This window comes from Oncorhynchus mykiss, chromosome 30, assembly GCF_057628025.1.
Source record: "Oncorhynchus mykiss isolate SJ-2025 chromosome 30, ASM5762802v1, whole genome shotgun sequence".
NCBI lineage: Eukaryota > Metazoa > Chordata > Actinopteri > Salmoniformes > Salmonidae > Oncorhynchus > Oncorhynchus mykiss.
This window is the reverse complement of record NC_143051.1, coordinates 36,074,446-36,097,967: the sequence shown is the minus strand read 5'-3', so window position 1 is coordinate 36,097,967 and position 23,522 is coordinate 36,074,446. Positions and strand designations below refer to the sequence as shown.

Genomic DNA, 23,522 nt, shown 5'->3' with positions numbered 1-23,522 from the left:
AGTGGTCACTTGCTGGCACAGCCACAAGGCATAACATTTGATTTTAAACCTAACTCTAACCTTAACCCCAACCATACTGCTAAACCTAACCCTAACCTTAAATTACAATATAGCCAATTTTGACTTTAGAGCTGGCCTATCGAAAGGGAAATTGTTCAGTTCTGCCTCCAGGACAAGACTCGTGACAATAAACGTCAACCTGCTGTTCATACACACTCAGACAGACACAAGACGCCCATCTCACATCTTCCCTTGTTTTCCACTTCCATTTATCTTCCTTTCAACGTTACTACTCAAAACAGGGTGTCGGTTTTTCTGCACTTAAAATACCCCCACACTTCAGACAAATAAATAAACAAATACACCGAGAGAAAATGAGAATATGGCGTAGATTTCCAGTAGAATTGATATGCCAGGGCTGCGCAACTAAAAGGCTTCTATATGAAATGGTGTGCTCATCTGTGTAAAGTCATGTAGTCCAAAAGAAAAGAAGAGGTGATGGCATCGCCCCAAAACATAGCAACAACTTTTAAATAAATAAGAGCACCGTAATCATTGACAGTGCCTTGCCCTGACCTGCCTGAATCGTGATTACATCACATCCTGTTGGGAGCAGGACAGACCTCAGCGAGACAGACCTGTCACAGATAAACAATGACTTATGCTGCGTTTGGAACTAGGAAACTCAGAAATTTGCTAAATGGTTGTAGTTATACACGTGCAGCGCTCAACCGATTTACAAGTAGGATATTCCTGAGTTTCCTAGTTCCGACTAGCACTTGAACGCGGCATTAGTTATAACAAATCTTTGCCCATGTCAGTTTGTGAAACCCGGTAGTCACTAGTTAACACAGCCACAGCGTAATAAACCCCGCCTATTTCTGCAAATGATCTTCATAAAATCCCATTTTAAACCTAATCCTGATCCAAACCGCAGTGCTAACCTTATGCCTATACTTAAATTAGGACCAAAAAAAATCAAGTGTCTGTTTTCATGATTTTTTTTTACGATAAGAGACCATTTTGACCTTGTGGCTGTGGTAACTAGTGAACCGTCATAACAATAGAGGGGAACATGATTTCACTTTCACTTCGGGCATCCTGTCACTGAGTCACGCAGCGTGTGGAGTAGTGGACAGACAGGCGGACATACAAAGAAAGTAAAACAGACGGACGGCTTTGAAGAGACATAAGAACACATTTAAACACTGCGCCATGGCATTTAAGTACCCGGCAGCTCGGAGAGATGAGAGTAAGGTCGGTGTCAAATTCCAACAGCGCTTTCAAACTTTCAACCTCTCTCGCCCATTCTTAAAGTGGTAGGCGCCGCGCACAAGAAGGAAGAGATTGCAGGATGAGAGAGCAAAAAAAGAGCAGGCCCTCATCAGTGTGGCTGAGCTGAGTAACCCTGAAAAAAATGTCAAATTATGGCGTTTATCTTTATACTGCTTTTATACAGGGGAAATGTCATGAGATTAAAGCTAGAATCATTATTTGGAACAATAACAAAGCGGACCGTGTGTGAGAAATGTAACCACAATAATTCATAGACCGGTATGGATGCAGACTGACCATCCATCACAAAACAAATATTGTTTCAACTATGTTTTGAGGCTATACAGTGTTTGTTTATATGTACATTGTTTACTAACATTGGAGTAAAATTATCTTGTATTTGGGGTTTTGATGGGGTACCACAGTTGAACTAAGCTCATGAGGCATTTATAAGTTATATTCTTCAAGAATCAATGGGTATACACACACTGCTCAAAAAAATTAAGGGAACACTTAAACAACACAATGTAACTCGCAAGTCACTCACACTTCTGTGAAATCAAACTGTCCACTTAGGAAGCAACACTGATTGACAATAAATGTCACATGCTGTTGTGCAAATGGAATAGACAACAGGTGGAAATTATAGGCATTTAGCAAGACACCCCCAATAAAGGAGTGGTTCTGCAGGTGGGGACCACAGACCACTTCTCAGTTCCTATGCTTCCTGTCTGATGTTTTGGTCACTTTTGAATGCTGGCGGTGCTTTCACTCTAGTGGTAGCATGAGATGGAGTCTACAACCCACACAAGTGGCTCAGGTAGTACAGCTCATCCAGGATGGAACATCAATGCGAGATGTGGCAAGAAGGTTTGCTGTGTCTGTCAGTGTAGTGTCCAGAGCATGGAGGTGCTACCAGGAGACAGGCCAGTACATCAGGAGACGTGGAGGAGGCCGTAGGAGGGCAACAACCCAGCAGCAGGACCGCTACCTCTGCCTTTGTGCAAGGAGGAGCAGGAGGAGCACTGCCAGAGCCCTGCAAAATGATCTCCAGCAGGCCACAAATGTGCATGTGTCTGCTCAAAAGGTCAGAAACAGACTCCATGAGGGCCCGACGTCCACAGGTGGGGGTTGTGCTTACAGCCCAACATCGTGCAGGACGTTTGGCATTTGCCAGAGAACACCAAGATTGGCAAATTCGCCACTGGCGCCTGTGCTCTTCACAGATGAAAGCAGGTTCACACTGAGCACATGTGACAGACGTGACAGTCTGGAGACGCCGTGGAGAACGTCCTGCTGCCTGCAACATCCTCCAGCATGACCGGTTTAGTGGTGGGTCAGTCGTGGGGTGGCATTTCTTTGGGCGGCCGCACAGCCCTCCATGTGCTCGCCAGAGGTAGCCTGACTGCCATTAGGTACCGAGATGAGATCCTCAGACCCCTTGGGAGACCATATGCTGTTGCGGTTGGCCCTGGGTTCCTCCTAATGCAAGACAATGCTAGACCTCATGTGGCTGGAGTGTGTCAGCAGTTCCTGCAAGAGGAAGGCATTGATGCTATGGACTGGCCCGCCCGTTCCCCAGACCTGAATCCAATTGAGCACATCTGGGACATCATGTCTCGCTCCATGCACCACAGACTGTCCAGGAGTTGGCGGATGCTTTAGTCCAGGTCTGGGAGGAGATCCCTCAGGAGACCATCCACCACCTCATCAGGAGTATGCCCAGGCTTTGTAGGGAGGTCATACAGGCACGTGGAGGCCACACACACTACTGAGCCTCATTTTGACTTGTTTTAAGGACATTACATCAAATTTGGATCAGCCTGTAGTGTGGTTTTCCACTTTAATTTTGAGTGTGACTCCAAATCCAGACCTCCATGGGTTGATAAATTTGATTTCCATTGATCATTTTTGTGTGATTTTGTTGTCAGCACATTCAACTATGTAAAGAAAAAAGTATTTAATAAGAATATTCCATTCATTCAGATCTAGGATGTGTTATTTTAGTGTTCCCTTTATTTTTTTGAGCAGTGTAAATATATATATATATTTTTTATTTTATTTTTTAATGTAGTAACTAAGGATTCTAGCTTCATGGTAATAAAATAACCAGTGAGATACTGTTCCTGCTGCGGGCTCTACCGAAGGCCTGTAGTTCTGAGGAACTGTTGCGTTAATTTTGTCTTTAGCCAAAAGGATGTACACTAAGCTATAGGCCATAAATCAGTCAGTTGTGTTGTTATTACGTTATCTTTTTTTAATTGGAAATTGCCACACCATACCCCATTAAATGTAACATAAGATGATTTACTGACATTCTATGGGACTCTGCTGGACAGGTGCGATAGTGACTCATCCTTTTCAAACATTGTGTGCAACGTAATTGTGTTTTTTAGTGTGTCTTGTAATACTTAAGTGTTGTTTTTAATCCTGTAGGTGGATGACTACCATGGGGTTAAGATATATGACCCTTATGCCTGGTTGGAAGATCCTGACAGTGACGAAACAAAGGTGATTGTGATGGAAAATACACAATAACAAGGGATGAATTGCAACATTATAATTCTAACCTGTTCCTGAACTCTGACGTGTGTGTGCGTGTGCATGTGTTTGCCCAGGCCTTTGTGGAGGAACAGAATAAGCTGACCATGCCATTCCTGGAGCAGTGTGCGGTCAGGCCTCAGTTTCACCAGCGGCTAACTGAGCTCTATGACTACCCCAAATACAGCTGCCCCTACAAGAGAGGAAACAGGTAGGAACTAAAATACAGCTGCCCCTATAAGCAAGGAAACAGGTTGGAACTAAAATACAATTGCCCCTTTTAGCGAGGAAACAGGTAGGAACTAAAATACAGTTGCCCCTTTTAGCGAGGAAACAGGTAGGAACTAAAATACAGCTGCCACTACAAGCGAGGAAATAGGTTAGGAACTAAATTACAGCTGCCCCTGCAAGAGAGGAAACATGTTAACTAAAATACAACTGCCCCAACAAGAGAGGAAACATGTTAATTAAAATACAGCTGCCCCTACAAGAGGAAACATGTTAACTAAAATACAGCTGCCCCTACAAGAGAGGAAACATGTTAACTAAAATACAGCTGCCCCTACAAGAGAGGAAACATGTTAACTAAAATACAGCTGCCCCTACAAGAGAGGAAACATGTTAACTAAAATACAGCTGCCCCTACAAGAGAGGAAACATGTTAACTAAAATACAGCTGCCCCTGCAAGAGAGGAAACATGTTAACTAAAATACAGCTGCCCCTACAAGAGAGGAAACATGTTAACTAAAATACAGCTGCCCCTACAAGAGAGGAAACATGTTAACTAAAATACAGCTGCCCCTACAAGAGAGGAAACATGTTAACTAAAATACAGCTGCCCTTACAAGAACAGGTTAGGAATCAGTTGATGAGCTGAATCTACAGATTCAGTGCTGGGCTGGAGCAAAAGCCTGAGTACTGTTGTTTCTGTTTCCCAAGAAAATTCACAAAATTGAGGGCAAAAGAGGTAACTACTTAATAACTGCAGGTACATACTGCCATTATTATATGTCACATACAGGTTATTCCACTGGTTGGATTGTTATACACTGTATAAAGAGTACATATGTGTGTCTGATGCTCTCCATGACGTAACCGTGTGTTTCCTCTGTAGGTATTTCTACTTCCATAACCAGGGCCTGCAGAACCAGGATGCACTCTATGTGCAGGACTCTCTGGATGGACCAGCCACAGTCTTCTTTGACCCAAACACACTGTCTGAGGATGGGACTGTAGCCTTGAAGAGTGAGCTCCTGGTTACTGTAATACACACAAACACACCGTAACTTTGTCTGTCTCAACCTGAGCCCTCACAACTCCCCCCCCCCACCCCTCTCTTGTTAAGCCATGTACATTCTTCCTTTGTTATTAGATTTGATTGCTGTGACAAAGGGGGAGTACATTGCTAAAACACAAAAACATCAATGATAGGACTACATTATACACTTGAATATCACACATAATGTCATGTCTATTCTTCCTCTATCCTTGCTTCTCTCGTCTTCCCCTTCCTCTCTCCTTCCAGTGGGGCGCCTATCGGAGGAGTGCGAGTACTTTGCGTACGGCCTGAGCTCCAGCGGCTCCGACTGGGTGACGGTGCACTTCCTGAAGGCTGATGACCTCACGAAGCTGCCTGATGTCCTGGACAGGGTGAAGTTCAGCTGCCTGGCCTGGACCCACGATGCCCGCGGAGTGTTTTATAACTGCTACCCCCGGCAGGACGGCAAGGCTGATGGTGAGACACACACACAGGCACACAAACATACACAAACACATGTATATGTTATCTACTGTATACAGCACAAAATAGTGTTCAAGTGCACAGATACATTGAAACACACACACACACACACACACCTATTGTAAAAGCACATACACACACAAGCGAAGATACATGCACAGTGCATGTGGGTGAAGGGCAGAAATACTCGGTATTCATGTCATAAGAAGGAATTCCCCTCAACCACTCTCACAAATTGGGAAAAACAAACATTCTTTCCCGTCATTGTAAAAAAAACATATTTTTTTGTAGTTGATGTTGTGATATATAGAAATATCAAAACATGCCGAAAAGCTGCCGTGTTGTTCAATGTATATGTAACCAGGTCAATACTTCTATATAGAAATATAGAGCCTGTGAGAAGAGCCCTGTGGCTTCAGACTATTCGGTGTGGGAAATTGTGGTGACTCAGTGTCCAAGTAGGCTACATGTAGCTAATGTACAGGGCCTTTGGAAAGTATTCAGACCGCTTGACCTTTTCTGCATTTTGTTACGTTACAGCCTTATTCTAAAATGGATTAAATCACATTTTTTCTCTCATCAATCATAGTGACAAAGCAAAAACTGGGTTTTGGAAATTTTTGCAAATGTATTAAAAACAAAAAAACAGAAATAACTTATTTATTCAGAATCTTTGCTTTGGGACTCAAAATTGAGCTCAGGTGCATCCTGTTTCCAGTGATCAACCTTTTTTTACATGTATTTTTTATTTAACCTTTATTTAACTTGGCAAGTCAGTTAAGAACAAATTCTTATTTACAATGATGGCCTAAAAACAGTGTGTTAACTGCTTTGTTCAGGGGCAGAACGACAGATTTTTACCTTGTCAGCTCGGGGATTCGATCTAGCAACCTTTTGGTTACTGGCCCAACGCTCTAACCACTAGGCTACCTGCCGCCCCTTGAGATGTTTCTACAACTTGATTGGAGTCCACCTGTGGTAAATTAAATTGATTGGAAATTATTTGGAAAGGCACACACCTGTCTATATAAGGTCCCGCCGTTAACAGTGCATGTCAGAGCAAAAACCAAGCCATGAGGTCGAAGGAATTGTCCGTAGAGCTCCGAGACAGGATTGTGTCTAGGCACAGATCTGGGGAAGGGTACCAAAACATTTCTGCAGCATTGAAGGTCCCCAAGAACACAGTGGCCTCCATCATTCTTAAAATGGTATAAGTTTGAAACCACTAAAAAACTATTCCTTGAGCTGGCCGCCCCAGCCAAACTGAGCAATCGGGGGAGAAGGGCCATGGTCAGGGAGGTGACCAAGAACCCGATGGTCACTCTGACAGAGCTCTGGAGTTTCTCTGTGGAGATGGGATTAGGCCGTTATGGTAGAGTGACCAGACGGAAGTCACTCCTCAGTAAAAGGCACATGACAGCCCGCTATGAGTTTGCCAAAAGGCACGTCTGGAGGAAACCTGGCACCATCAAGCATGGTGGTGGTAGCATCATGCTGTGGGATGTTTTTCAGCAACTGGGAGACTAGTCAGGATCGAGGCAAAGATCAACAGAGCAATGTACAGTGAGATCCTAAAATGAAGCCACTCCTGCTCCAGAGGTGCTCAGGATCTCAGACTGGGGTAAAGGTTCACCTTCCATCAGGACAACAACCCTAAGCACACAGCCAAGACAACGCAGGAGTGGCTTTGGGACAAATCTCTGAATGTCCTTGAGTGGTCCAGCCAGTGTTTGGACTTGAACCAGATCAAACATCTCTGGAGAGACCTGGAAATAGCTGTGCAGGGACGCTCCCCATCCAACCTGACAGAACTTGAGAGGATCTGCAGAGACAAATGGAAGAAACTCCCCAAATACAGGTGTGCCAAGCTTGTAGCGTCATACTCAAGAAGACTCAAGGCAGTAATCGCTGTCAAAGGTGCTTCAACAAAGTACTGAGTAAAGGGTCTGAATAGTTATGCAAATGTAATAAAACATTTTTTGTTTTGTTGTTAAAATGGATAAAAACAGTGTTTAACTTTTTAATTATGAGGTATTGTGTGTAGACTGAGAGAGAAAACAACGATGTAATGAATTTTAGAATAAGGCTGTAACGTAACAAAATTTGGAAAAAGTCAAGGGGTCTGAACACTTTCTGAAGGCACTGCATGTGTGTGGAAAACCTTTAATCACAGATACGAAATTTACAGTTATTCGTTTAGTATAGTCTGTTTTTTAACTCCACTCACTTTTTTAACCACTCACTCACTGACGTGGCTAACGTTAGTTAGCGCCATCACGAAAAGGGGCATGAGGGAGGCCGTACAATAGTATGTTTTTCTAAGGTGAGAACGCTTGGGAGCAGGCAATGTTGAAAATGTCATCTTTAGACAGGTTGTACTTTTCTTAAATGTAGTTTTGTAATTGACTGTCAAGTTTTTGCTGTGAGCCATTGGGGTTTCCCCACAGGCGGGCGGGGCCAAAACGTTGTATTTAATGCCGACTGGGAGAATAGAAAACGAGAGAGGAAGTGTAGACAATCTTCTAAATGATAATGTCTCGTAACACATTTTCTCTCCCATGCCTAGAACGTAAAATAACGCTGTTACCAAATATCTCTCTCAGTGTGTTTCCACCAATCATCAATCACCCCTGATCAGTGTAACCTTAACCCGATGTAGCAGGTGTAAAATAAATGCCTGAGCGGAGTTCCCACTAGGGCTGTTAAAGTGACCATATTACCGCCACACCGGCGGTCATGAGTCATGACTGCAGTTAAATGCCACGTGGCCGTTTAGCCATGGTAATTAGGCTTCTCCAAGCTCTGATGCTACTGATGGTCATTAGTAACCTACCAAACTTGCTAACTGCCTGGTACTCAGCACTCTATTGTACCTCTAATCCAGGCCTGGGCAACTACAGTCCTCGGGGGCCTGTTGGTGTCACACTGTTCCCCCATCATCCCTAGCAAACACAGCTGATTTAAACTAATTGCATTTTTAACTGAAGATCATGGTTAGTTGATTATTGGAGTCAGGTGTGTTAGCTGGGGCAAAGCGTGACACCAACCTGGCCCCGAGGACTGGAGTTGCCCAGGCCTGTTCTTATCTCTCTGACACCAATGCAAATGTAATTGAACATTTCATGAGCTCATGTTACGCAACATGGCTAGCATGAAAATTAACCATGAACCTTTTTTTTTTTTTCATGCCCCTGACAGGTGCATGATAATGGTCCATTCTAAATCAAGTCATATCACACATATATTATTTAGTATATGTAAAGATAACATTAAATTAAGAATAGTCTGATGGGTGACAATATCAGCCTGTCACTTGTGAATGATGCACAGCTTGTGCATTAATAAGGCAAGAAACAGCTCAACTTTTCCAAATCATAGTCGCACACCTTATGTATCCTCGCCCATAGGCCTATAGGTTTTGATAAGGTTTGTATCACAACTAAAGTGACCAAATAACTTCTTAAAATGAAGCACATTAATCCTATTTATAACCGATATAGAGCCTAACTGGTATACATAGGCTGTGCAAGAGTTGCAAGTTTGAGGAAGATCACTTTCACCATAGAAATGCACCATTACATGCATAATCGCATTTTGCCGTCACTTTCGAGAAAAGTGTTTTCCCTCTAATTGATTGCATTTTGGAACATTTGCGCTTGCTGCGCTTATAATGTGAAAGAATGACCTAATAGTTTATCAACATTTTAAGCTAAACGATCAACCTCATTGCTTTTAAACGTTTTTTTGTTGTTGATGCGAGTGGTTGTGTTCATTTGGGATCTACATCTGACAGAGCCATGTGAGTGAGAGGTGCGGCAGCCAGAGCACGGCAGCCAGGAGAAGGAAATTATAATTAGCCTATTATATTCAGCCCAAGGGCACAACGGCTACTTTGTCCACAAAAAGTATGGATTTTTTAGGGGGCATTATGGTCACACAAGAGAGATGCCGCTGGGAAATTAGAGGCCTGGTGAGAATATTATCAAGTGCTTGTCAAAGTGTGAATGAGAGACTGATAAAGTGTGTGGAGCTTGCAACTTTTTTCAAATCATCATTAGAGTCCCATCATGCAGCCTTAGAATGTATTAAACATAAACACATATCCCAACGTTTGTACCACAACGAAAGTTACATAAATAACTCTAAATCAAGCATATAGGAGGACCAGTTTCGTTCTTAACCGCTCAATACGGAATAGCAGCATGTGCGCACTTCCTTTGAAATCATTTGGGGAAAATATCCTGTCTATTTTATTAATATATATTCAATTGCATTCTTCATACTATAAAATAATAAAAAATGATGCCACAGAATTTGAAGCAAATCTTGTCTGCTAAATGAACTAGTGTAGCCCACAGCCATATGGCATAAGCCATATCAGGACCTAACATAAGGACAACTTAGAGTATGCTATTCTGTTCTTCTGAAATAGACTACATTTTCTTCATATCATATAATTAACATCCAATCACATAAACCGTTACTCTCTCGAGGGAATTCCACTAATGGTCCGTATGTAGCCAAACGTAGCTGCTGCTCATTCCGTTTGCTCAAAAATTGATAAATGGTTAAAAAAAAAGTTAGGCCCGTGTCCATAAAGACACATACCAGCTCTACTGGTAGAGATGTAGAGATACCAGCAGTCCTACACCTGCACCTGTCGACGACACAAGTTGTTCTGCTTCCACGAGCACATCCAATGCTAGCATCAGTAACTCTACATTTGTTGTTAGCACAGCTAGCATGGACAGTTGTGTCTGATGCAGTCGAAGAGCTACTGCCCCTTTACCCCTGAAAAGCACCGAACAACAGATAGGGACGTTGGACCATCGAAGAGGCGCAAATATGATGAGAACTACAATTATTTGGGGTTTACTTCGCAATTGTAAATGAGAACTTGTTCTCAACTTGCCTACCTGGTTAAATAAAGGTGAAATCAATATTTTTTTTTTAAACTTATATTGGGAGTAGTGCCTTTCCTCAGCCACAGTGTGTTTTATGTGTAAAAGTACTATCCCACAACTCAGTGAAACCTTCACTCTTGTGCAGACATTTAGAAACTAAACATGACAATTTGAAAAATAAGCCACAGGAGTTTTTTGAGCGAGAATTAAGATGACTTTCGAGTAGTAAGACGTGTATAAAAGCAACAGATACTATTAATAAGAAGGGTCTAGAAGCGTCTTATATGGTGAGATACCAAGTGGCTTAGACAGGCAAGCCCCATACTATTGTGGAGGACCTAATTCTTATTGCTGCCGCGGATATGGCTCGGACAATGGCAGGAGATGTTTTGAAACAATTACTGCTTTGCATACAAGCCAGTGAATTCTATGCGTTACAGTTGGATGAGTCAACAGACAGGGCGGACCTGGCACAGCTCCTGGTACATATCCTTTATGTTTATGGGGGGTCAATTAAGAAATACATCCTCTTCTGCAAGCCACTGGAAACCAGGACAACAGGAGAGGATATTTTTAAAGTATTGGACAGCTTTGTGACATCAAATGGACTTTGGTGGTCAAGATGTGTTGGTATCTGTACTGATGGCGCAAAAGCCATGACAGGGAGACATAGTGGAGTGGTAACGCACGTGCAAGCAGTTGCTCCCAACGCCACTTGGGTACACTGCAGCATCCACCGAGAGGCTCTTGCTGCCAAGGGAATGCCTGACAGCTTGAAAGACATTATGGAGACTACAGTGAAAATGGTTAGCTTTGTTAAAGCAAGGCCCCTGAACTCTCGTGTATTTTCTGCACTATGCAACAATATGGGCAGCGACCATGTAACGCTTTTACAACATTCAGAATTGCGCTGGTTATCAAGTGGCAAAGTATTGACACGTTGTTTTTTTTAAATTGAGAGCTTAGTTTTTTTTCACCATTTTCACTTGTCTGACCTCTTGCATGATGACGAGTTTCTCACGACTGGCCTATCTGGGTGATGTTTTTTTTCTTGCCTGAATGATCTGAATCTAGGATTACAGGGACTCTCCGCAACTATATTCAATGTGCGGGACAAAATTGAGGCTATGATTAAGAAGTTGGAGCTCTTCTCTGTCTGTATTAACATCATCACAGGTTTTTCCATCATTGTATGATTTTTTTTGTGTGCAAATAAACTCAAGCTTACGGACAATGTCAAATGTGATATAGCGAAGCACCTCAGTGAGTTGGTTGCGCAATTACGCAGGTACTTTCCCGAAACGGACGACACAAACAACTGTATTCGTTATCCCTTTCATGCCCTGCCTCCAGTCCACTTACCGATATCTGAACAAGAGAGCCTCATCCAAATTGCAACTAGCGGTTCTGTGAAAATGTTATTTAATCAGAAGCCACTGCCAGATTTCTGGATTGTGCTGCGCTCAGAGTATCCTGCCTTGGCAAATCTCACTGTTAAGACACTGATGCCCTTTGCAACCACATACCTATGTGAGAGTGGATTCTCGGCCCTCACAAGCATGAAAACTAAATACAGGCACAGACTGTGTGTGGAAAATGATTTAAGACTGAGACTCTCTCCAATACAACCCAACGTTGCAGAGTTATGTGCATCTTTTCAAGCACACCCGTCTCATTAACCTGTGGTGAGTTAGTCACAATTTTCGATTAACAAATAAGGTTTTCTATGTAAGATGGTTAAATGAAGAGCAAATTTATTGCTAAATTATTTTATTATTTGTGCCCTGGTCCTGTAAGAGCTCTTTGTCACTTCCCAGGAGCCAGGTTGTGACAAAAACTCACTGTCATTCTTATGTTTATTAAATGTATCGTATAGAGTGGGTTGACCCTGGTGCTAGAGGGGAAGTTCAACTGGAAGTTGAATGTTTGAAGGGGTACGGGACTATAAAAAGTTTGGGAACCACTGGCTGTATTAAATAGATTTTTTGACTTTTTTAAAAATGTAGATGTTCCAAAGATCTGCTAGGCTATGTTAGGAAGCAAGGAGATGCTAAACGTGTTTATGCTAATTATTATTATTTATATTTTTTTACCCCTTTTTTCTCCCCAATTGGTAGTAGTTAGTCTTGTCTCATCACTGCAACTCCCGTACGGACTCGGGAGAGGCAAAGGTCCAGAGCCATGCGTCCTCCGAAACACATCAGCGTGCACTGCGCCCAGTCCGACACATGAGTCGCTAGTGCGCGATGATGCCAGCCTAACCCGGACGACACTGGGCCAATTTTGCGCCGTCCCATGGGCCTCCCAGCCGCAGCCGGCTGCGACAGAGCCTGGGCTCGAACCCAGAATCTCTGGTGGCACACTGCGATGCAGTGCCTTAGACCACTGCGCCACCCGGGAGGCCCTGTGTTTACGCTAATTAACGGTCAATCACCGGCTGACAAAATTACATGACCACCACAGCCCTAGTTCCCACATCCAGTTTTCAGTGGAAAAGGAAGCTAGGTTGAATTGGCTGTATCCCTGAAAACGGCATGCATCCAGTTGATGCAACTCCGCTAAAGGTGCTGTTACCCAATCAGCTTTCTGCATTTCTCCACACAGGCACAGAGACCACATCCAACCTCAACCAGAAACTATACTACCATGTGATTGGCACCAACCAATCAGAGGACATCCTGGTGGCTGAGTTCCCTGACAATCCAAAATGGCACAGTGGAGTAACGGTGGGCTTAGAAGAGCACATGCTTTTTTCATTCCATTTCCTACCTGTTGTACACCACATTCTCCATGTAAATCTACTGCTATCACTCTGTCTCATTTCCCTCACTTTTGTCTCCCTCCTCCACCTTGTTTGCCTCTCTTTCTCAATCCCGGATCCGTCTTCTCTTTCTATCATTTGATCTCAGTTTGTAAGTAAAGACTCGCTTTGCTCTCTCTCTCTCACTCACTCACTCGCTCTCTCTCTAGGTGTCAGATGACGGCAGGTATGCAGTGCTGGACATTACAGAGGGCTGTGAGCCAGTCAACCAGCTGTGGTACTGTGACCTGCAGAAGCTGCCCAATGGCATCACAGGTCTGTCCCTATCGTCTTAATCAGACAATGCTCTTATTGTCCTGTACAGATGCGGTCCAATATTTTCGCTCCCTTGCATGATTCACTTTTTCTTCTAAAATGTGTTGAAATTAAAACAACTTTTGGTGGGTTTACGACTGCACAGGACCAAGAGAAGCGGACGTTTTGGTTTTTCAAATGGCCTGGGCGAAATGATTCAAAATGTAAATTAATGTGGTTGGAGGCAAGTGATTCTAGTTTACTGGTGATTTCTCTCTAACCACATTCTGCTCCATTGTATATTGCAAGTGTGCCAATATATACTGAACAAAAATATAAACGCAACATGCAACAATTTCAGAGATTTTGCTGAGTTACAGGAAATCAGTCAATTGAAATACTAGGCCATAATCTATGGATTTCACATGGCTGTGCAGGGCGCAGCCATGAGTGGGCTTGGGAAGGCATAGGCCCACCACTTGGGATCCAGGCCTACCCACAGGGGAGCCGTGCCCAGCCAATCAGAATTAGTTTTTCCCCACAAAAGGGCTTTATTGCAGACAGAAATACTCCTCAGCACTACCCCACCCCCAATACAATGCTCACTAACAGGGATGGAAACTCATTTGTGCCCAAAATTTGAGAGAAATAAGCTTTTTGTGCGTATGGAGCATTTCTGGGCTCTTATTTCAGCTCATGAAACATGGGACCAACAATTAACCTGTTGCGTTTATATTTTTGTTCAGTATTTGACTGCACCTGTACCTATAGGCCTGCTGCCCTGGGTGAAGCTGGTGGCTAACTTTGAGGCGCAGTACTCCTACATCACCAACGAGGGCAGTGTGTTCACCTTCCGCACCAACCTGGATGCCCCTCGTTACTGCCTGATCAACATTGACCTGGAGAAACCAGACAAGGACCACTGGAGGACCCTCCTACCCCAGCATGACAAGGACGTCCTGGGTAAGAGAACTTGAGCAGTGGTCTCAAATCCTCCCTCCGTTCTGAAGAGCTACAGGGTGTGCAGGATTTTGTTCCAGTCCACTACTAAAACAACTGATATGACCTAATACCTAATCCTTATGATGGTGATTAGTAGAATCAGATGTTTTTAGTGCTGGGCTGAAACGAAAACCAGAGTTTCGATTTGAAAATCCAGAATCAGGGATGGAGACCACTGGATTAAATATATACCGTGTGGTTAGGTTTAACCTTTTTAATTGACATATTCATGCTTCAGTCTATCAACCACAGTGAGTGGTAACTTCTCATCTTGGTTAACCAACCTTCGTCATATCATGAATTTAAAATAAAAAGTTAAACTTTTGCAAGTAAGGAAACTTTGACTCATGTATCACGTTTTAGAACAAAATACATCTGCAAGAGGTTTGTGACGTAGCAAGGTACTAGGTCGGCCCTCGGTCAAGTTCCTGGTTAACTAGATGTGCAGGTGTTGCATTGCATCAACCAATGTTTCACCATTGTTAAGTGCCTTCAGAAGGTATTCACACCCCTTGATTTTTTCCCCCCACATTTTGTTGTGTTATAGCCTGAATTTAAAATGGATTTTTTTTGTCACTGGCTAACACACAATATCCCATAATGTCAAAGTGGAATTATATTTTTAGAATTAAGTCAATAAGTATTCAACCCCTTTGTTATGGAAAGCCTAAATAAGTTCAGGAGTAAAAATGGTCTTAACACATCACATAATAAGTTGCATGGACTCCCTCTGTGTGCAAAAATAGTGTTTAATATAATAATAATAATATTTTTGAATGACTACCTCATCTCTGTACCCCACACATACAATTATCTATAAGGTCCCCCATTCGAGCAGTGGATTTCAAACACAGATTCAACCACAAAGGTTTTCCGATGCCTCCCAAATAATGGCACATATTGGTAGGTGGGTAAAAATAAAAAATAAAAGCAGACATTGAATATCCCTTTGAGCATGGTGAAGTTATTACTTACACTTTGGATGGTGTATCAATACACTAGTCACTACAAAGATACAGGCGTCCTTCCAAACTCAGTTGCTGGAAAGGAAGGAAACCGTTCAGGGATTTCACCATGAGGCCAATGGTGACAGTTACAGAGTTTAATGGCTGTGATAGGAGAAAACTGAGGGTAATCGTTATGGACTGGGGAATTTTTCAAGATAGAAAATAAACTTAAGATCTGCTTTTTGTGGGTCTTATATCCTCCCATTAGCGCTACATGAAATTGTCACTTTTGCGCTTGTTTATAAGGATACACCTCATATTGCCACCCCTACCACCTCAGCTCAAGTGAGCTGATGTTAGACAAAAAATTGCAGAATCTGGCGTTAGGGCTGGAAAGACGAGCATTTGACACTTGTGCCTCCTTCGCGCAAGCTGAAAATAAAGCTCTCATTCTGTCATTCTCTATCCATCCGTCTGTGCACTCACACTTAGAAATGTACACACAAACTCATACACGAGTATAACCTTAACTGCAGGTGTACACATACACACAAAAACGTCCCTTTTTCAGGACCCTGTCTTTCAAAGATAATTCGTAAAAATCCAAATAACTTTACAGATCTTCATTGTAAAAGATTTATACACTGTTTTCCATGCTTGTTCAATGAACCATAAACAATAATGAACAGACACTAACAGCTTACAGACGGTAGGCAATTAAGGTCACAGTTATGAAAACTTAGAACACTAAGAGGCCTTTCTACGGACTCTGAAAAAGACCAAAAAAAAGGTGCCCAGGGTCCCTGCTCATCTGCGTGAACCTGCCTTAGGCATGCTGCAAGGAGGCATGAGGACTGCAGATGTGGCCAGGTCCGTACCAAGACAGCACTGCAGGGAGACAGGATGGACAGCTGATCGTCCTCACAGTGGCAGACCACGTGTAACAACACCTGCACAGGATCGGTACATCCAAACATCACACCTGTGGGACAGGTACAGGATGGCAACAACAACTGAGTTACACCAGGAACCAGGAACGCACAATCCCTCCATCAGTGCTCAGACTGTCCGCAATAGGCTTAGAGAGGCTGGACTGAGGGCTTGTAGGCCTGTTGTCAGGCAGGTCCTCACCAGACATCACCGGCAACAATGTCGCCTATGGGCACAAACCCACCGTCGCTGGACCAGACAGGACTGGAAAAAAGTGCTCTTCAATGATGAGTCACATTTTTGTCTCACCAGGGGTGATGGTCGGATTTGCATTTATCGTCAAAGGAATGAGCTTTACACAGAGGCCTGTAATCTGGAGCAGGATCGATTTGGAGGTGGAGGGTCTTTCATGGTCTGGGGCGGTGTGTCACAGCATCATCAGACTGAGCTTGTTGTCATTGCAGGCAATCTCACCGCTGTGCGTTACAGGGAAGGCATCCTCCTCCCTCATGTGGTACCCTTCCTGCAGGCTCATCCTGACATGACCCTCCAGCATGACAATGCCACTAGCCATACTGCTCGTTCTGTGTGTGATTTCCTGCAAGACAGGAATGTCAATGTTCTGCCATGGCCAGCAAAGAGCCCGGATCTCAATCCCACTGAGCACGTCTGGGACCTGTTGGATCAGAGGGTGAGGGCTCGGGCCAATCCCCCCAGAAATGTCCGGGAACGTGCAGTTGCCTTGGTGGAAGAGTGGGGTAACATCTCACAGCAAGAACTGGCAAATCTGGTGCAGTCCATGAGGAGGAGATGCACTGCAGTGCGTAATGCAGCTGGTGGCCGCACCAAATACTGACTGTTACTTTTGATTTTGAGCCCCCCTTTGTTCAGGGACACATTATTGTGGCAAATTAATTACGGTCTTTGTAAGGATGGAACACAGTTCGCAATGAGCCAGGCGGCCCAAACTGTTGCATATACCCTGACTCTGTTTGCACTGAAACGCAAGAGAAGTGACACAATTTCCCTAGTAGATTTAAATAAATATATTTCTGTGTATTGATTTTAAGAAAGGCATTGATGTTTATGGTTAGGTACATTTGTGCAACGAATATCCTTTATTCCCCGAATGCGCTTTTGTTAAATCATCACCCTTTTGGCGAAGTTGAAACAGGCTCAGCATTGATTATATGCAACGCAGGACAAGCTAGTTAACCTATTTATATCATCAACCATGTGTAGTTAACTAGTGATTATGTGAAGATTGGTTGTTTTTTATAAGATAAGTTTAATGCTAGCTAGCAACTTACCTTGGCTCCTAGCTGCCCTCGCGTAACAGGTGGTCAGCCTGCCACACAGTCTCCTCGTGGATTGCAATGTAATCGTCCATAATCGGCGTCCAAAAAGGCCGATTAACGATTGTTATGAAAACTTGAAATCGGCCCTAATTAATCGGCCATGACGATTAATCGGTTGACCTCTACTAGAATGTCCAGTGTAGTTACTGTATCTTAGACAAAGTCCACTTGAGGTGAAAGGAGTCAGAGTTTGTGTTCCATGCTGTACAGAAGCAGACTGCCATCTGTTGGACAATAGAGAAACAGCAGTGTACTTTAACATTGAAAAATTAGCATACATGATAAACTAATTGAGCAGCGTAACAGATGGACTACAGTTAGTCAAGTGACAGTCCAGTACAGCATTGGTGTCCAAAGACCCATAAAAGGATGCACAACTCGTTCACAACTCGTGCATTAACACGAATGGGGTATGGCAGCCGACCTTACAGAGTTCCACTTCTTTCAGCAAAAAAACAAGAAACTGCAGCTGCTGTGGTGCTAAGGAACAAAAACACTGGACACTGGAAAATGGGAAAAACATTGCTTGGTCTGATGAATCCCAGTTCATGTTGTGTCACGCTGATGGGAGGACTAGGGTATGGAGAAAACCACGAGTACATGCGTCCATCATGCTGCGTGTCAACATTGCAGGCTGATGGTGTGATAGTGTGGGGTGTGATTTCATGGCACACCTTGGTTCCCTTGATAAAAGTGGAGCAACGTTTGCATGCCACAGGATATCTGAACATCATTACCTTCATGGCAGCAGTGTATCCATCTGCACATTTTTTCAGCAGGATAATGCCCCATGCCACAAGGCTAGGATTATCCAGGAATGGTTCCAAGAACATTACAGTAAATTCAGCTTACTGCAGTGGCCTGCCCAGTCACCAGATCTCAATCCAATTGAGCATCTGTGGGATGAGATGGAGCGAACTATTCAGAGTAGAGGTCCACTCCCAGCCAACTTGACACAACTGTGGGAAGCATTGGAGTCAACATGGTCCAGCGTCCCTGTGGAACCCTTTGACGCCTTGTGGAGTCCATGCCCCGACGTATCGAGGCTGTTCTGAGGACAAAGGGGGGTGCAACTCAATATTAGGAAGGTCTTCCTAATGTTTTGTACACTCAGTGTATATGCCAGGTTGTTGGTGCATTATGCTTTTGTTATAATGCTTCAAGTTTTTAAACAGAAATAAAATGACCTGCTGATATGCTCTTAAAGAAACCAATTAGCCTACATTGTGAGCATTTTCTCTGCGTTCCTATAGGCTCTGTGGCCTGTGTGAACCAGCACCACCTGCTGGTCAACTATGTCCATGACGTGAAGGACATCCTGCAGTTGTATGAGCTGTCCACTGGTGGTCTGGTCAGAGATCTGCCTCTGGACGTGGGCACTGTGGTGGGCCTCAGCTGTAAGAAGAAACACTCTGACTTCTTCTACAAGTTCACCTCCTTCACCACGCCAGGTACTGTACTGTCTCGCAAGGGGATACTCAACTTATTCAGCCTTAGATATATGAAAAGGAAATGTAATTTATTGGGACTAACCTATGGACGAGGCTGATGTTCATTGGCATAACCTGAAGTGTTTATGCCTCCTTTTTTTGTGCTTTCACCTAATTATGATTCATTAGGGTTAATATCCTCACTATGGAGTGACGGCTATCATTCAACACAAAGAAGACTCACTTTGAATACTACTGTTGGGTACCCTCTCTGCCAACTTTCTCTTCATCTCTAACCTTTGACCTCCTCATGACCTCAAACCCCTATGTGTCCGTGTCCCTCCCAGGTGTGATCTACCACTGTGACCTGAGCCAGGCGTCTCCAGAACCCACCGTGTTCAGACAGGTGGAGGTGAAGGGTATTCAACAGGAGGACTATGAGACCAACCAGGTATGACAACAGCAGAGTGCAAACTAAGCACAGTAACGCCTTATAGTATCTGGACAATCTCAGTATGATGACATTGTTGTGGGTTTCAGGTGTTTTACCCCAGTAAGGATGGAACTAAAATCCCCATGTTCCTGGTGCACGCCCGTGGTCTAAAGAAGGACGGATCACATCCTGTCTTCCTGTACGGATACGGAGGTTTTGAGAACTCCATCCAACCATACTACAAGTTAGTATCACAATGCATGAGTCTCAAGTGGAACGTTATGTATCTTTCCCCTCCAGGAATTCACAAGTATAATTCATCCAAATGATCTGTATTCTGTGTCGGTGGGATTTGAGTGACACCTGTCCGCTCTCTCTCTGTCTCTCTGTGTGGGTCTCTGTGTCTCTGTGCCTCTCTCTCTGTGCCTCTCTCTCTGTGCCTCTCTCTCTGTGCCTCTCTCTCTGTGCCTCTCTCTCTGTGCCTCTCTCTCTGTGCCTCTCTCTCCGTGCCTCTCTCTCCGTGTCTCTCTCTCTCTGTGTCTCTCTCTCTCTGTGTCTCTCTTTCTCTCTCTGTGTCTCTCTCTCTCTCTGTGTCTCTCTCTCTCTCTGTGTCTCTGTGTGTGTCAGTGTTCCGTACCTGCTGTTTGTCAGACACCTGGGGGGAATCCTGGCTGTAGCCAACATTAGAGGAGGAGGGGAGTACGGACAGACCTGGCACAAAGGTATTGTATCTTCACTGCATAAAGACACACAGAAATAGCTTGATTTAACCTAAAACTATGGGCTGTGATTCGCTAGTCTATTTTACGAGCACAGCTTTTCACCATTTTGCCTTCACCTTTCATCCTCGGGTGGAGCAAATAAGATGAGCAGGAAACTACTGTAGTTATGACTATTGAGATCCAGCCCCAGTTGCTCTGTAGCCCAGTTGATAGAGCATGGTGCTGCTTTGGCAGTTGCAACGCCAGGATAGTGGGTTCAATTCCCGGGTCCACCTGCACGTAAAATGTATGGATGGTTTGCATGCTTTGGTTAAAAATGTCTGCTAATATCTATAGACTATGGCTGTATCCTGTTGAGTTGAATTCTTATCTCTGTCTAGGTGGTACCCTGGGGAACAAGATGAATTGCTTTGATGACTTCCAGTGTGCAGCAGAGTATCTGATACAAGAGAACTACACCACAGCCAGCCGCATAGCCATCAACGGAGCCTCCAATGGGGGACTGCTCGTGGGTATGGAGAGGGGATGGGGAAGAGTGTCTGTGTGTGTGTGTTTTAAGACCGTCTTTCTAAATGGTCTCCTAGTTCGATCAGTCATTACTGTATTATCTGTTTTAATTTTTTTTATATCTTCAGTATGATTGTTAATTTAAAATCCATCCAATAGTAGTTAGCTACTTAGCTTAAATGAATACAGTGATTACGCAGCACATGAAACAGTAGTAAGCTACATGATTTAGAAAGACTGCCAACCATATGGCATTGTACAAACCCAACTAAAGTGTTCTTCCCAATTTTAATTGGCCATTTAGGCCAGATTGGATGTTGTGGTAGTGTGTGCGAGGGTCAAAGAGTGAGTTGGGTATGTTTTAAGAAGTATAATTATGCGTGTAACAAGTGTAAGACAGGTCTCTCTCTCTCACAACACACCGAGAATCTCACTGCCGATAGGTACTTATCACAGTAGGAGCCCGTTCCTTTACTTGCTAGAACAAAAGCAGAACATGCTGTGTGCCAACCCACCCTTATTAAAAAAAGATTGCAGTATGTTGCAAATACTGCATTCAAAATAACAGTTGATTGGATTTACTGCACTTTCACTGCACATTTTAAAACTGCATTTTTTTGTTCGTTGGTAAGAGCAGTAGCAACACCTACCAATTCAATTCTTGTTAGTGGACAACAACTTGACTTTGAGCCAGTCAGAGAGCACGAACCCCCACGTGGGGAAGCCAACAAAAAAGGGGGAAAAAAAGAGGGCATTGTCTCCACGGATGAGCCAGTCACACTTCATAGGCAACTTAGGCTATGGGATGGTAGCTAGCTATGTGCACAGGCGCAATGCACAAAACACTAAATACTTCCTCCAAGCTAGCGAACCACTGTAGCTATTATTAACGTTATAATTAAATCACAATGCGTTAGTTAGCTGCTGAGTTAGTGCAGTGTCCTTAGCTAGCTATTTAGTAATGTTGTGCTAGTAGCAAATATGCTAAACATTTTGCTATGGGCTGGCAGTATGGGATTATGGAGAGTGAATTAAATGTGTTCTTTGTCATCTTGCTAGGTAGTTATCTGGCTAGTATCAACAAGTGCTTTCTACAAAATAACAACATTAGCTCAGACAGCTTGGAATCGAGAACATAAGCAATACACATGGATATGTATTGCCAAACAACACTGCAGCCACTTCTTGGTTTGGAGTATTTTAACAAGGCTGAGTGACTGACGACTTCCAGTGCGGACACCGGTGTGTCTGAGATTTAACTCTTTCACTCACGCACACCCAGCGGCATGTGTGAACCAACGTCCGGACCTGTTCGGCTGTGCTGTGGCTGAAGTTGGGGTGATGGACATGCTCAAGTTCCACAAGTTCACCATCGGCCACGCCTGGACCACTGACTACGGCTGCGCAGACCACCCTGAGCAGTTCAAATGGCTCATTGAGTAAGTCGGGCATGCTCAATCACACACACACACTAAACATACATCACATACTGAACATAAACACAACTGCGTCTCTGCACATGCACTTCGTAATTTGTACAATAAATACATTCTCCCTCCCTCCTGTCCCCTCTCACCCTCAGGTACTCCCCTCTTCACAACCTCCCCCCTAACCCTCACGCTGGCGCTGCCTACCCTGCCATGCTCCTACTGACTGCCGACCATGACGACCGGGTGGTGCCCCTTCACACCCTGAAGTACTGTGCCACACTGCAGCACGGTGTGGGCAGCAGCCCCGGGCAGCGCCAGCCTCTCATGGTCAGGGTGGACACCCGCAGCGGTCACGGAGCGGGCAAGCCTACTGCTAAGGCCATCCTGGAGGATACTCACATCTTCTCCTTCATCGCCCAGACACTGGGGCTGAGCTGGAGAGAGTGAGGGAGGGAGGAGAAAAGGGGAAGGAAAAGGTAAAGGAAATTTGAGAAAAAGAGGAGTAGCGGTGAGAGATTAGCGGAGCCAGAGGAGGTTAGGAGAGAGGAATGGTGGAGGGAAATTTAAGGAGTGGAGGGAGGATGAGACAAGAGTAACTTGCACTGGGAAAACAGGTGGTGTTTGACAAACTGATACTGTACACTATAAAACCCCACAGTGGATGTGTCATAATACCCATAAAATCTAACAGTCAATCAGGGAAATGGTTCCAATCGTTTTTCCACCATTCATTTTAGAAACACTTCAAATAAGGGCTGTTTTGTGTAGGCCTACCCTGCTGTGATGTTTTGATAACTTATCAATATATTCACTTTATATCGTATAAATAAAAAGTTATTTCTACGATTGTTTTGCCAATTGTACATCATTTATCACTTTTTCCTGTAATGGATTTTTTTTGTGGGTAAGATTGCTTCCACTTGGTTCTCTAGGATGCACTTGTCCTCTATACCCAGTAGGTGGCAGTATGTTACAGTGGAATAGCTCTACGGAGCTTCACTTCCTGACTGTGCAACCTTAGCTGTCAGCCAGACTGCTAACAGTCCTCACCGATGACAGTCTTATCAAATAGCTACCCTATTCAGAGAAAACTAAGCACAAAATGTATACCTTGGCTTTCTCCATTGTGCCATCAACCATAGCCTGAACGTGTTTAGCTCTTTGAAAATGGACCCATTTCAAGGTCTTTCATTTTTATTAGCTGTAAATGTGTTTATACAAGTGCTCTCTCTGTATTGAAAGACAA

General features: G+C 43.8%; 1 protein-coding gene across 1 annotated transcript; it reads left to right on the top strand.

Annotated features, from left to right (window-relative positions):
- Positions 1 to 1,115: 1,115 nt before the first annotated feature.
- LOC110488379 (prolyl endopeptidase) lies at positions 1,116 to 23,122 on the top strand. The gene is made up of 15 exons (XM_036971201.2): positions 1,116 to 1,257; positions 3,712 to 3,786; positions 3,894 to 4,027; positions 4,932 to 5,062; positions 5,343 to 5,552; positions 13,067 to 13,188; positions 13,433 to 13,538; positions 14,289 to 14,480; positions 19,008 to 19,205; positions 19,532 to 19,635; positions 19,725 to 19,861; positions 20,245 to 20,339; positions 20,720 to 20,851; positions 22,129 to 22,285; positions 22,429 to 23,122. Exons 1-15 carry the CDS (start codon positions 1,216 to 1,218, stop codon positions 22,721 to 22,723), a joined length of 2,130 nt encoding a protein of 709 aa, XP_036827096.1. The 5' UTR covers positions 1,116 to 1,215; the 3' UTR covers positions 22,724 to 23,122.
- The last annotated feature ends 400 nt before the right edge of the window (positions 23,123 to 23,522 follow it).

Bases quoted from the DNA above. Each gene is read 5' to 3' on its own strand.
- LOC110488379 (XM_036971201.2), top strand. From the start codon at position 1,216: ATGGCATTTAAGTACCCGGCAGCTCGGAGAGATGAGAGTAAG. The intron at 5,063-5,342 runs GTGAGCTCCTGG...CTCTCCTTCCAG, and splicing joins TGGGACTGTAGCCTTGAAGA to TGGGGCGCCTATCGGAGGAG. The intron at 20,340-20,719 runs GTATTGTATCTT...ATCTCTGTCTAG, and splicing joins CGGACAGACCTGGCACAAAG to GTGGTACCCTGGGGAACAAG.